The sequence below is a fragment of the Oncorhynchus clarkii genome, chromosome 12 (genome assembly GCF_045791955.1).
Source record: "Oncorhynchus clarkii lewisi isolate Uvic-CL-2024 chromosome 12, UVic_Ocla_1.0, whole genome shotgun sequence".
NCBI classification, from domain to species: Eukaryota; Metazoa; Chordata; class Actinopteri; order Salmoniformes; family Salmonidae; genus Oncorhynchus; species Oncorhynchus clarkii.
Window position 1 is genome coordinate 98,118,866 of NC_092158.1, and position 15,893 is coordinate 98,134,758.

At 38.9% G+C, this 15,893-nt stretch overlaps 1 protein-coding gene and 1 long non-coding RNA gene across 2 annotated transcripts in view; both read right to left on the bottom strand.

The window, feature by feature from the left end:
• Window positions 1–11,118, bottom strand: part of LOC139421791 (NLR family CARD domain-containing protein 3-like) — a 39,181-nt gene extending 28,063 nt beyond the window's left edge. Inside the window, 7 exon segments of the mRNA XM_071172912.1 lie at window positions 1–31; window positions 3,118–3,291; window positions 4,300–6,065; window positions 7,351–7,578; window positions 7,708–7,792; window positions 8,070–8,186; window positions 10,991–11,118. Of these exon segments, the coding sequence (XP_071029013.1) occupies window positions 1–31; window positions 3,118–3,291; window positions 4,300–6,065; window positions 7,351–7,578; window positions 7,708–7,792; window positions 8,070–8,186; window positions 10,991–11,118 (2,529 nt within the window).
• The window catches only part of LOC139421744 (uncharacterized), a 261,838-nt gene that overhangs the window by 56,287 nt on the left and 189,658 nt on the right, over window positions 1–15,893 (bottom strand). The window lies entirely within an intron of this gene.

Sequence of the window (15,893 nt, forward strand, 5' to 3'; positions counted from 1 at the left end):
GCCTTCCTCTGTGACTAGACAGCCTGACAGCCTGCAAAGAGTCAAATCATATTAAAATCACACTGCTATTCTTTGGTGGTGAAAATAGTGGCAGTTTATTTTTTTCAACATTTTCAGATACATCAGTGTCCTGAAACCTCCCATATCTATTCATGAATAAATGAATATATCATTATTAGAAATGACAAATGATCAAAATATTGCCTGCAGATAGAAAAATGTATTGTACAAATATTTGAGTAGACTGACCAGACCAATTTAAAAAGCAGTATCAGTCAGAAGACAGACAGTGAGGTATCAGATTTAGATTGTATTGAGTATACAGTCCACACCATATCTATTTAGACAGTGAGGTATAAGATTTAGATTGTATTGAGTAAACAGTCTCACCATATCTATTTAGACAGTGAAGCTAACATTTGAAATGTGTCTCTATACTCCAACATTTTGGATTTGAGATCAAATGTTTCATATGAGGTGACAGTATATAATTTCACCTTTAATTTTAGGATATTTTAATACATATCTGTTTCACTGTTTAGAAATGAAAGCACTGTATGTGACTGTCATGATTGAGAAAGATCATAAATGAATCATGAATAATATTGAGTGAGAAAGATACAGAGGCTACAACAAAACATACTAACCTCTCACCATTACCAATAACAGAGGATACAACAAAACATGCTAACCTCTCACCATTACCAATAACAGAGGCTACAACAAAACATGCTAACCTCTCACCATTACCAATAACAGAGGCTACAACAAAACACGCTAACCTCTCACCATTACCAATAACAGAGGCTACAACAAAACATGCTAACCTCTCACCATTACCAATAACAGAGGCTACAACAAAACATGCTAACCTCTCACCATTACCAATAACAGAGGCTACAACAAAACATACTAACCTCTCACCATTACCAATAACAGAGGCTACAACAAAACATGCTAACCTCTCACCATTACCAATAACAGAGGCTACAACAAAACATGCTAACCTCTCACCATTACCAATAACAGAGGGGGTCTGATCTTTGTGCCTCTGTAACTTTCTCATTCATCATTATTCACGATTCATTCCTGATTATTCATAATATTAGTAGCATCCACATGATGAATGTAGAAGTGTTCAGAAACATATTCTATTCTTACTGACAATACAAGTGAAGTGACTCCAAAATGACAGGACATTATTCACCATTCAGTTTCTATTAGGAAAAACATCCAAAACACAACCAAGACAAACTGCAAATGAATTCAACAAGTTAGTAGAATCACAAGCTTGATGTAATCACTGCAGGCATGGAATATGGTACCAAATACTAAATGTATGACTACTTTAATACAATATAATTGAATTTGTCCAAATAATGAAGACCTCTTCAAATGGGAGAACTACAGTGCCTTGTGAATGTCAATCATCCCCCTTGGTGGTGTTCCTATTTTGTTACATGTCATTTAAATTTACATGTGGAATTCATGGACAAACACAAAATAGTCCAAATTGGTCAAGAGAAATTAAAAAAAGACTTGTTTAAAAAAATTTAACAGAAAACTGGTATGTACATATGTATTCCCCACTTTACTATGAAGCCCCTAAATAAGATCTGGTCCAACCAATTACCTCCAGAAGTCACATAATTAGTTAAATAAAGTCCACCTGTGTGCAATCTAAGTGTCACATGATCTGGCATGATCTGTCACATGATCTCACTGTTCTGCAAGGCCCCAGAGTCTACAACACCACTATGCAAGGGACACCATGAAGACCAAGGAGCTCTCCAAACAGGTCAGGGAAAGAGTTGTGGAGAAGTTCAGATCAGGGTTATAAAAAAATATCTGAAACTTTGAAAATCCCACGGAGCACCATTAAATCTATTATTAAAAAATGGAAAGAACATGGCACCACAACAAACCTGCCAAGAGAGGGCCGCCCACCAAAACTCCCAGACCAGGCAAGGAGGGCATTAATCAGAGGCAACAAAGAGACCAACGATAACCCTGAAGGAGCTGCATAGCTCCACAGCAGTGATTGGAGTATCTGTCCATAGGACCACTTTAAGCTGTACACTCCACAGAGCTAGGCTTTAAGGAAGAGTGGCCAGAAAAAAGCCATTGCTTGAAGAAAAAAATAAGCAAACACGTTTGGTGTTAACCAAAGGCATGTGGCAGACTCCCCAAACATATTGAATAAGGTTCTCTGGTCAGATGAGACAGAAATTTAGCTTTTTGGCCATCAAGGAAAATGCTATGTCTGGCGCAAACCCAACACCTCTCATCACCCCGAGAACCCCATCCCCACAGAGAAGCATGGTGGTGGCAGCATCATGCTGTGGGGATGTTTTTCATCGGCAGGGACTGTGAAACTGGTCAGAATTGAAGGAATGATGGATGGCGCTAAATACAGGGAAATTCTTGAGGGAAACCTGTTTCAGTCTTCCAGAGATTTGAGACTGCTAAAGAAACACTCGAGTGGGAAAAATGTAAATGTCTTGTAATGGTCAAGTCAAGTCAAAGCACAGACCTCAATCCAATTGAGAATCTGTGGAATGACTTACAGATTGCTGTACACCAGTGGAACCCATCCAACTTGAAAGAGCTGGAGCAGTTTTGCCTTGAAAAATGCTCAAACATCCCAGTGGCTAGATTTGAAAGCGTATAGAGACATAACCCAAGATACTAGCAGCTGTAAACAGCTGTAAAGATCTACAAAGTATTGACTTTGGGGGGGTAATATTTTTTTTTTTTTGCATTTTCAAAGTGGTTGCCATGTTGTGTAAATCAAATGATACAAACCCCCAAAACATCTATTTTAATTCCAGGTTGTAAGAAAACAAAGGAAACTAAGCCACTGTACATGCTTGAAGGGCTTTAATTTCTAAACAGTAAAACATTTATGAAAATCCTCTCAATTAAAAGGTGACATTCTGTACTGTCTCCTGATATGAAACATTATATCTCAAATCCAAAATGCTGGAGCATAGCACCACATTTAAAACTGTAAGCTTCACTGTCCAAACACATATGGTGTGGACTGTGTGTGTCTGGTAAACACATGTGGATCTGGTGAACAGTTATCACTTGTTGACCAACTACAGAAGTACTGACCTCAGAGTCTCCAGTTTACAGTGAGGATTCCCCAGTCCAGCAGAGAGCAGCTTCACTCCTGAATCCTTCAGGTCATTGTTACTCAGATCCAGCTCTCTCAGGTGTGAGGGGTTTGACTCCAGAGCTGAGACCAGAGAAGCACAGCCTTCCTCTGTTACGCCACAGTCTGACAGCCTGACAAAGAGATCATCAGGACTTCATGATGTTATTTAACACCAGTAGTGTAGAAGGACAATGGCAGATACATTTGGTTTATTCTCTTGTGGATTCTGTGTTTTACATTATAGCCATTACCATATATATGATTAAATATTTTCTGATGTTGGCTGTGTGAGGTGTCTGCATTTGTGCACTGGAGCATCATTATGAGATTAAACAACTGCTTGCTACTTGCCTGTTTGTGTGTGTGACAAGAACTGAGTAACATGGTGTGACCTGCATGTTGCAAAACTGTAGATAACAGCCCAGCAGATGCTTTGTCCTTGTGTTTGTATGTAAAAATATTGAGCACATGGTGTGACTTGCTGTATCTTACAAAGTTGTGACAGGGAGGGGTTTTCATCACAAGGTTTAACTGAGATGGAAAAATACTGAACAACACAATAGCAGGAACTGAGCAACTGTTCTAACTAGGCTGCGATACCAGAACAGTAAGGATCTATACATCGACGAAGGGAGGACTCCAAGAAGCGCCAAGAGACGGGGACCCGCCTGAATGCCTGCGATAAGCTGAGCAAGTTTAAACCACGCCCAGCCTCTACTGTGATAGGCCAACAGATGGGTTGGAACAATGTCTATCACACTATAAGAACACTGTTTACATAAATCTTGTCAGTTCCCTGTTTTGCCCTGCGTGGTATTACAGTGAGCCCGTATATACGAAAGTTGCATTTGCCATTTATTACTTAGCTAATAAAAAATACATAGAATAAAATCGGTGACTCATTGTTATATTTATCCTGATACCAGATTCGAATTTACGCAACTCTAACACTCTCAAACATATAGATTCATCTTCCATCTCCTAGAATTGTATGGTCATAATGTTATACTAATGTGAAAATCAAAGCATTTATTCAATGTGTTTTTCAACATAATATTATATACATATTAAATAACATTTCTCTAAACTGAATATTTCTTCCTGATGATTAGTTCTTATATGTCATTGTATTTACTCACAGAACAACTCTGGAGGCTTTGACCACTGGCAGCAGCCTCAGAAGACCTTCCTCTGATCTGGAGAATTTCATCAGGTCAAACACATCCAGATCCTTTTCTGAAGTCAGCAACACAAAGACCAGAGCTGACCACTGTGCAGGTGACAGTTTAGCTTCTGAGAGACTTCCTGATCTCAGGTAGCATTGGATCTCCTCCACTAGAGAATGGTCATTCAGTTCATTCAGACAGTGGAACAGATTGATGCTCCTCTCTGGAGAGGGATTCTCCCTGATCTTCTCCTTGATGTACTTGACTGTTTCTTCATGGCTCTGTGAGCTGCTTCTTGTCTTTGTCAGTAGACCTCGTAAGTGCTTCTGATTGGACTCCAGTGAGAGGCCCAGAAGGAAGCGGAGGAAAAGGTCCAGGTTTCCTGTCTCACTTTGTAAGGCTTTATCCACAGCACTCTTGTAGAAAGCAACTTCAGACTCGTCGTTTGTTTGCAGTTCATCCATGAGATTCTCATTGTTGTTGATGAAAGAGAGGAACACATATACAGCAGCCAGAAACTCCTGAATGCTCAGATGAACAAAGCAGTACACCTTGTCCTGGTACAGCCCACATTCCTCTTTAAAGAGCTGTGTGCACAATCCTGAGTACACTGAGGCTTCATTGACATCAATGCCAGCCTCTTTCAGGTCTTCTTCATAGAAAATCAGATTGCCATTCACAAGATGTTGAAAAGCCAGTTTTCCGAGTGACAGAATGCTCTCTTTATTTCCCTCTGTCTCTTCTTTCCCAAGATACCTTTCATTCTTCTGTTTGGTATGAAACACCACAAGGTGTGTGTACATCTCAGTCAGGGTCTTGGGCATCTCTTCTCTCTTATGTTTCAGCATGTGTTCAAGGACTGTTGCAGAAATCCAACAGAAGACTGGAATGTGGCACATGATGTGGAGGCTCCTTGATGTCTTTATGTGTGAGATGATTCTGCTGGCCAGGTCCTCATCACTGAATCTCTTCCTGAAGTACTCCTCCTTCTGTGGGTCATTGAACCCTCGTACCTCTGTTACCTGGTCAACACACGCTGAAGGGATCTTATTGGCTGCTGCAGGTCGGGTAGTTATCCAGAGGAGAGCAGAGGGAAGCAGATTTCCCTTGATGAGATTTGTCAGCAGAACATCCACTGAGGTTGACTCTGTGACGTCACAACAGATCTTGTTCTTCTGGAAGTCTAGGGGCAGTCGGCACTCATCCAGACCATCAAAGATGAACAGAACTTTGTACTTGTTGTAGATGGAGATTTCCAATTGTTTCGTTTCCATTGAGAAGTGATTAAGAAGTTCAATGAAAGTGTGTTTGTCCTCTGTCATCAAATTCAGCTCCCGAAAAGGGAATGAAAATACAAATTGGACATCCTGATTTGCTTTTCCTTCAGCCCAGTCCAGAATGAACTTCTGCACAGAGACTGTTTTTCCAATGCCAGCGACTCCCTTTGTCAGCACAGTTCTGATACGTTTGTCTTGTCCATTTGAGGGTGTGAAGATGTCGTTACATTTGATTGCAGTCTCTGGTCTTGCTTGTTTCCTGGTTGTTGTCTCAATCTGTCTCAGCTCATGTTCATTATTGACCTCTCCTGTTCCACCCTCTGTGATGTAGAGCTCTGTGTAGATCTTATTGAGAAGTGTTGGGTTTCCTTGTTTAGCGATCCCCTCAAATACACATTGAAACTTCTTCTTTAGATTAGATTTGAGTTCACGTTGGCAAATCACAGCTAGCTCATCTGAATGAAGAAATAACACAGAGGATATTAATATTACATATGTTTTAATGTCTACTGTATAATAGGACTGTTATAAAGTTTTAAATTATAACAATTTATTCTCTTAACTGACTGTATAAATGTGTAAATGTTGTCATAATGCATTACAGACTGGTGTGACTGATCATATTATTGATGGTATTATTAATGTTGTCTCTCTCTCTCTCTAAATGAATCACCACAACACATCCCTGCTGCTACTTGATGAGGTCACTAGGTGTTGTGTTAAGGCTGCTACAATATCATTGAGTTACACAGCTCCCTCTTACGCGAACGCAGTAAATTGCTAGCTAGCATTAAACTTATCTCATAAAAAACAATCAATCAATCATAATCACTAGTTAACTCCACATGGTTGATGATATTACTAGATATTATCTAGCGTGTCCTGCTAGATAATATATATAATCTGACTGAGCATACAAGTATACAAGTATCAAGCATTGCGCTGTTTATGACTTCAAGTCAATCAACTCCTGAGATGAGGCTGGTGTCACCGAAGTGAAATGGCTAGCTAGTTAGCGCGCGCTAATAGCGTTTCAAACGTAACTCGCTTTGAGCCTTGGAGTGGTTGTTTCCCTTGCTCTGCATGGGAAATGCTGCTTCGGGGGTGGCTGTTGTCGTTGTGTTCCTGGTTCGAGCACAGGGAGGAGCGAGGAGAGGGACGGAAGCTATACTGTACACTGGCAATACTGAAGTGCCTATAAGAACATCCAATAATTAATGAAATACAAATGGTATAGAGGGAAATAGTCCTATAATAACTACAACCTAAAACTTCTTACCTGGGAATATTGAAGACTCATGTTAAAAGGAACCACCAGCTTTCATATGTTCTCATGTTCTGAGCAAGGAACTGAAACGTTAGCTTTCTTACATAGCACATATTGCACTTTTACTTTCTTCTCCAACACTTTGTTTTTGCATTATTTAAACCAAATTGAACATGTTTCATTATTTATTTCAGGCTAAATTGATTTTATTGATGTATTATATTAAGTTAAATAAGTGTTCATTTAGTTGTAATTGTCATTTTTTGTATTTTATTTTTTAAATTGGCCGATTAATCGGCATCGGCTTTTTTGGTCGTCCAATAATCGGTATCGGTATCTGTGTTGAAAAATCATAATCGGTCGACCTCTAGTTAAGGCTGCTACAATATCATTGAGTTACACAGCTACTTTAGCTGTACTTTAGCTACAGCTTTTAAATGTTATAAAACAGCATTCATCATGAGGTAGACAGATCTTACTTTTCTCCAGTGTGTCAGCAAGCTCCTTCTGGTTCATTTTCCTCAGGACGTGCAGTGTGATCTTCAGAGCCCCCTCTCTGGCACTGCTCTCCTGCTTCTCATCTTCAGCATCCACCACTTCCTTATCCTGCTTCTGACTCTCAAAGCCTTCTGGGAGTTCTGGACTAAGAATCCTCTTGAACATCTTCAGCTCGTTCTTCACAAATGTCATAATATTCTCTTCAAGCATCTGAAATAAATCAAGTAACTAAGTTAAGCAAGAGAATAAATGCTTTCTCATTAACACATTAATGAATGATTGACAGAGCAACTTTACTTGAGGTAAACAAAAACAAATGTACATAACAGGACCACATACACTGAATATGAAGTCCAGGTCTGTTTGATGACTCTGGGAAGACTGACCACTGAGAATCTCTGACTCTGATCTCTCCTGTTGGTTTCTGTGGACAAAACATGAGATTACATCTCCTCATCCAGGGAGCTCTCTCACACACACACACACACAGACACAGACACACACACACACAGACACACACACACACACACAGGGAGGGAATGTTGTGTTTGTTTAATATTGTTTTAGGACTATGAAAATGGACAAAAGGAAAAGCCTATGGATTATGAAAACAACAACAATAAATGGGAAAATGTGAGAGGAGAAATGACTAGAGACAGTGTTGTTTAACTCACTGACCAGGACCCATGAGTTCTTCTTACCTTTGTTCAGTAGAAAAGTCTCTCTCTCTAAATAATATAGGAGGTTCCATAGACTGGTCACTCTTCATGGACACACAGCTGGGAACAGGGGAGGCTGGTCTCTCCTGCTTGATTGGTCTTCAACACAACAGAGACAAACATTACATCTCTCATCTACTCTGAGCTCAGATGGGGAAACAAGAGTTTCATTCCAAAAAGCTATTCATCCATTTTCAGAAATGTTCATAAATTTGCTTTTATTGTTTAAAGAAGTTACAGTGTCTTGCGAAAGTATTCGGCCCCCTTGAACTTTGCGACCTTTTGCCACATTAGGCAGGGTAGCCTAGTGGTTAGAGCGTTGGACTAGTAACCGGAAGGTTGCGAGTTCAAACCCCCGAGCTGATGTTCGTTCTGCCCCTGAACAGGCAGTTAACCCACTGTTCCCAGGCCGTCATTGAAAATAAGAATTTGTTCTTAACTGACTTGCCTGGTTAATAAATAAAGGTAAAATAAATAAAACATTTCAGGCTTCAAACATAAAGATATAAAACTGTATTTTTTTGTGAAGAATCAACAACAAGTGGGACACAATCATGAAGTGGAACGACATTTATTGGATATTTCAAACTTTTTTAACAAATCAAAAACTGAAAAATTGGGCGTGCAAAATTATTCGATGCTAAGTGGGTCTGTTGTTGATCACGCCCGGTAGAGGGGACGGTTACGCGCAGAGTCGCCAAGTGTTATACTATTACACTTGGTGCCACACCGCATGTGGACGCGGAGAGTTCTGTACGGGGATGCGGACAGTTCTGTACGGGGACGAGGACAGTTCTGTACGGGGACGCGGACAGTTCTGTACGGGGACGCGGACAGTTCTGTACGGGGACGCGGACAGTTCTGTACGGGGACGCGGACAGTTCTGTACGGGGACGCAGACAGTTCCAGAACGCAGACATGATCAGTGCAACACAATCAACTAAACCCAGTCTTTACAGTGGGTTACATTAGTAATATTCATTTTTTATTATTTTGTAAAACAAACATTCTATGTCTTTTTATAACAATATGTTGAGATCTGGGTCCATACACACAAAGTGTCTCACAGGAGAAAATTTGTCGTATAAGTGCTGAGAATGAAGACATTTTACACTTATGGGTATAAGTGGGTGGGTAACTATGCATGAAGCCTCTAGTCCCACCTAGTCGGCAGATATTTAGGACACCTCGTGAGCTGTCCTAAGTAGTTAAGAGTTAACAGCAGGTGTCCTAAGCAGTTAAGAGTTAACAGCAGGTGTCCTAAGTAGTTAAGAGTTAACAGCAGGTGTCCTAAGTAGTTAAGAGTTAACAGCAGCTGTCCTAAGTAGTTAAGAGTTAACAGCAGGTGTCCTAAGTAGTTAAGAGTTAACAGCAGGTGTCCTAAGTAGTTAAGAGTTAACAGCAGGTGTCCTAAGTAGTTAAGAGTTAACAGCAGGTGTCCTAAGTAGTTAAGAGTTAACAGCAGGTGTTCTAAGTAGTTAAGAGTTAACAGCAGGTGTCCTAAGTAGTTAAGAGTTAACAGCAGGTGTCCTAAGTAGTTAAGAGTTAACAGCAGGTGTCCTAAGTAGTTAAGAGTTAACAGCAGGTGTCCTAAGTAGTTAAGAGTTAACAGCAGGTGTCCTAAGTAGTTAAGAGTTAACAGCAGGTGTCCTAAGTATTACGAGTTAACAGCAGCTGTCCTAAGTAGTTTAAGAGTTAACTGCAGCTGTCCTAAGTAGTTAAGAGTTAACAGCAGCTGTCCTAAGTAGTTAAGAGTTAACAGCAGGTGTACTAAGTAGTTAAGAGTTAACAGCAGGTGTCCTAAGTAGTTAAGAGTTAACAGCAGGTGTCTTGATAATACTATAGAATAATGCAGTGAGTCAGTGGTTCCTGAGCCACATGTAATTGCTTTGTAGTAGTTAAAATAATGTTTTATATTTCTATATGATCAATCCATTAATAATATAGACCTACATGCAACAGTATGTCTACACCAATACACCAGAAGTGATCTGATGACTGGAAGGCTGCTGGGTTCACATCCTCTAAACATTAACCTTCTGTTGATCAGAAATCTAGAGGTTCTTCTTCACTGAACCAAAATATATATCACTTTTATTGATTTCATATTTTAAGGAAGTGAGAGAAGCCTTTTTGGTTCTAGAAGGAACCTTCTGTTCTAAGAGTGTATAATAATAAACACGTTGTTCTTCTGATTATTTAATTATCTACATCATATTAGTTCAAGTTCTCCCTTTGGAGCACAACATCATGTTGTTAAATAATAATCCTAAATTGTGCATGGATATAAATTGGGAAGTTGAAGGCATCTAGGGTGTAATATGTGTTCAATGAATATGAACATTGTGTGCAACATTGTAGGCAACATTATTGGCAAGGGACTTGATGCCTACTATGCCAAAGCAATTTAGAGTTGTTAAACGGGTGTGAAGAGTGTGTTGATATAACGGTAATATTGTCAATATTCTGCTGGTAACAACCATCACAATTGGTTAAAAAAATGTGCATTCCATTATATTAGGCAATAATTAGGAGTAGGCAAATTGGTCGTGTCGTGAAAATCCTATCAAATGTCTAACATTGCAACGAGTACAGTCAGGGTGCCGTGGAACCCCTGCAGTACCTCCACAGACCCCGGATTGAGAGCCCCTGCAGTACCTCCACAGACCCCGGATTGAGAACCCCTGCAGTACCTCCACAGACCCCGGATTGAGAACCCCTGCAGTACCTCCACAGACCCCGGATTGAGAACCCCTACAGTACCTCCACAGACCCCGGATTGAGAACCTCTGATTTAGCAGATGCTCTTATCCAGAGTGATTTACAGTAAGTGCATTCATCTTAAGATAGCTATTTATTTTGGAAATAAACTTAATAAATTATTCATAAAATTACCATCTTACCTCTTAGCTTTGGTGTCATGTTTCCCAGAGAGACTAATTTTAGAGGCAGGACCCCCCTCCTCTCTCTCTCCAGAGAGACTCATTTTAGAGGCAGGGCCCCCCTCCTCTCTCTCTCCAGAGAGACTCATTTTAGAGGCAGGACCCCCCTCCTCTCTCTTCCCGGAGAGACTAATTTTAGACCACTGTCCCCTAAACAGAGATCCAGCATGTTGGTTGTGATTAACACAGTGACAACTAATTCTTGTTCTCATGTATTCATTATCTCTTTGAGAAATAAAACATTTACTAACAGACATAGAAACAGTCAGGTGATTTAATGCATCACATGAACATGTAGTGACATTTCATCTCCATGGTAACTGTCAATAATAATAATAAGTCACTGTCTGTTAAGGTAGTTCTAGACAGTGCAGCAACACAAGGTCATGTCTAAAACTTATTTGTATTAATCAAAAGTGGCTATTTATTGTCTTTCAATCTGTTATTTTCTAAACGTATCTGAGAATGTAGACAGAAGGGCTAAAACGGACATGATTGATCTGAGGGGGAAATCATTGATCCATTCATACTAGGTTATAATGTATAGTAGTGGGTTGTTAGTGATATGTAGATGTTATATTATGAAAAGTAGACTAGGTTATAATGTAGTAGTGGGTTGTTAGTGATATGTTATATTATGTAAAGTAGACTAGGTTATAATGTATAGTAGTGGGTTGTTAGTGATATGTAGATGTTATATTATGAAAAGTAGACTAGGTTATAATGTAGTAGTGGGTTGTTAGTGATATATAGATGTTATATTATGTAAAGTAGACTAGGTTGTAATGTAGTAGTGGGTTGTTAGTGATATGTAGATGTTATATTATGTAAAGTAGACTAGGTTATAATGTATAGTAGTGGGTTGTTAGTGATATGTAGATGTTATATTATGTAAAGTAGACTAGGTTATAATGTATAATAGTGGGTTGTTAGTGATATGTAGATGTTATATTATGTAAAGTAGACTAGGTTATAATGTATAGTAGTGGGTTGTTAGTGATATGTAGATGTTATATTATGTAAAGTAGACTAGGTTATAATGTATAGTAGTGGGTTGTTAGTGATATATAGATGTTATATTATGTAAAGTAGACTAGGTTATAATGTATAGTAGTGGGTTGTTAGTGATATGTAGATGTTATATTATGTAAAGTAGACTAGGTTATAATGTATAGTAGTGGGTTGTTAGTGATATGTAGATGTTATATTATGTAAAGTAGACTAGGTTATAATGTATAGTAGTGGGTTGTTAGTGATATGTAGATGTTATATTATGTAAAGTAGACTAGGTTATAATGTATAGTAGTGGGTTGTTAGTGATATGTTATATTATGTAAAGTAGACTAGGTTATAATGTATAATAGTGGGTTGTTAGTGATATGTAGATGTTATATTATGTAAAGTAGACTAGGTTATAATGTATAGTAGTGGGTTGTTAGTGATATGTTATATTATGTAAAGTAGACTAGGTTATAATGTATAATAGTGGGTTGTTAGTGATATGTAGATGTTATATTATGTAAAGTAGACTAGGTTACAATGTATGTGGGTTGTAAGTGATATGTAGATGTTATATTATGTAAAGTAGACTAGATTATAATGTAGTAGTGGGTTGTTAGTGATATGTTATATTATGTAAAGTAGACTAGGTTATAATGTATGTGGGTTGTAAGTGATATGTAGATGTTATATTATGTAAAGTAGACTAGATTATAATGTATAGTAGTGGGTTGTTAGTGACATATAGATGTTATATTATGTAAAGTAGACTAGGTTATAATGTATAGTAGTGGTTTGTTAGTGATATGCAGATGAAAGTCTACATGTCATCGATGACCAGCCTAAACCTGTTAATATTTGAATGGAGAAAGCTGATCTGAGAGCAGCGCTCACTTTCTTTCCATCCTATCAGTATTGATAAAGGCTCCACCAGACATGATACCTTGTTGTGCTGCTGATCCTGTTTGTACTGGTCTGACTGAGGATATGGAACCTGTTCACCAGACGTGCTACATTGCCCTTGTACCTTGGAAATAGGAACACAAAATAGAAATAATGAGCAGGGTACCAGGTAGTTGAGGTAATAATGAGACTATAAGGAGTACCAGTACTGAGTCAATGTGCAGGATACCAGGTTGTTGAGGTAATAATGAGACTATAAGGAGTACCAGTACTGAGTCAATGTGCAGGGTACCAGGTAGTTGAGGTAATAATGAGACTATGAGGAGTACCAGTACTGAGTCAATGTGCAGGGTACCAGGTAGTTGAGGTAATAATGAGAATATAAGGAGTACCAGTACTGAGTCAATGTGCAGGGTACCAGGTAGTTGAGGTAATAATGAGACTATAAGGAGTACCAGTACTGAGTCAATGTGCAGGGTACCAGGTAGTTGGGGTAATAATGAGACTATAAGGAGTACCAGTACTGAGTCAATGTGCAGGGTACCAGGTAGTTGAGGTAATAATGAGACTATAAGGAGAACCAGTATTGAGTTAATGTGCAGGGTACCAGGTAGTTGAGGTAATCATGAGACTATAAGGAGTACCAGTACTGACTCAATGTGCAGTGTACCAGGTAGTTGAGGTAACAGGGTCAAATTAACATGGCATCTGTCAGGGCATTCATCTTTAGATATCTAGGTGAGACAACCACATGTCACAGTCTAATATACAGGATACCAACATTCCTGTTAAATAATGGATATATAGATATCTAGGTGAGACAACCACATATCACAGTCTAATATACAGGATACCAACATTCCTGTTAAATAATGGATATATAGATATCTAGGTGAGACAACCACATATCACAGTCAAATATACAGGATACCAACATTCCTGTTAAATAATGGATATATAGATATCTAGGTGAGAAAACCACATATCACAGTCAAATATACAGGATACCAACATTCCTGTTAAATAATGGATATATAGATATCTAGGTGAGACAACCACATATCACAGTCTAATATACAGGATACCAACATTCCTGTTAAATAATGGATATATAGATATCTAGGTGAGACAACCACATATCACAGTCTAATATACAGGATACCAACATTCCATTCCAATGGATATATAGATATCTAGGTGAGACAACAATGGATAAATAGCGTTTTGCAAAAAAAATACATTTTTCGCACACATCTAAAATCTAGAACAGTTATATAGAATGTACCCATAAGCAATCATTTCTGAATAAAAAAACTATTTAGAATATACATTCTTAAACAATACTGTCAGCTCACCTCTTAGTTTTGGTGTCATGTTCCCCAGAGAGACTCATTTTAGAGGCAGGGCCCCCCTCCTCTCTCAACCCTAACCCTAACCCAACCCTAACCCTAACCCTAACCCTAACCCAACCCTAACCCAACCTAACCCTAACCCTAACCCTAACCCAACCCAACCCTAACCCTAACCCAACACTAACCCAACCCAACCAAAACCCAACCCTAACCAAACCCTAACCCAACCCAACCCTAACCCAGCCCAACCCTAACCCAACCCAACCCAACCCTATCCCAACCCTAACCCAACCCAACCCCCACCCAACCCTAACCCAACAAAACCCTAACTCAACCCAACCCTAACCCAACCCAACCCAACCCAAACTTAACCCTAACCCAACCCTCACCCAACCCTAACCCAACCCTAACCCAACCCAACCCAACACTAACCCAACCCTAACCCAAGCCTATATCAACCCTAACACAACCCTAACCCTAACACAACCCTAACCCAACACTTACCCGAAACCAACCCTAACCCAACCCTAACCCAACACTTACCCTAACCCAACCCTAAACCAACCATAACCCAACCCAACCCTAACCCAACACTTACCCTAACCCTAAACCAACCCTAACCCAACCCTAACCCAACCCAACCCCAACCCTAACCCAACCCTAACACAACCCTAACACAACCCTAACCCAACCCAAACCCAACCCTAACCTAACCCATCCCTAACCCAACCCTAACCCAACCCAACCCTAACCCAACCCAGACCAGACCCTAACCCAACCCTAACCCAACCCAACCCTAACCCAACCCCAACCCCAACCCTAACCCTAACCTAACCCAACAATGACCAAGTTGTTTGAGTGAATGTAACAATAGGAGAGGGGGATATATATAATATAACCTACTATATTTAATACACCATTAACTAGTGAATGTAACAATAGGAGAGGGGGATATATATAATATAACCTACTATATTTAATACACCATTAACTAGTGAATGTAACAATAGGAGAGGGGGATATATATAATATAGCCTACTATATTTAATACACCATTAACTAGTGAATGTAACAATAGGAGAGGGGGATATATATAATATAGCCTACTATATTTAATACACCATTAACTAGTGAATGTAACAATAGGAGAGGGGGATATATATAATATAGCCTACTATATTTAATACACCATTAACTAGTGAATGTAACAATAGGAGAGGGGGATATATAATATAACCTACTATATTTAATACACCATTAACTAGTGAATGTAACAATAGGAGAGGGGGATATATATAATATAGCCTACTATATTTAATACACCATTAACTAGTGAATGTAACAATAGGAGAGGGGGATATATATAATATAGCCTACTATATTTAATACACCATTAACTAGTGAATGTAACAATAGGAGAGGGGGATATATATAATATAACCTACTATATTTAATACACCATTAACTAGTGAATGTAACAATAGGAGAGGGGGATATATATAATATAGCCTACTATATTTAATACACCATTAACTAGTGAATGTAACAATAGGAGAGGGGGATATATATAATATAACCTACTATATTTAATACACCATTAACTAGTGAAT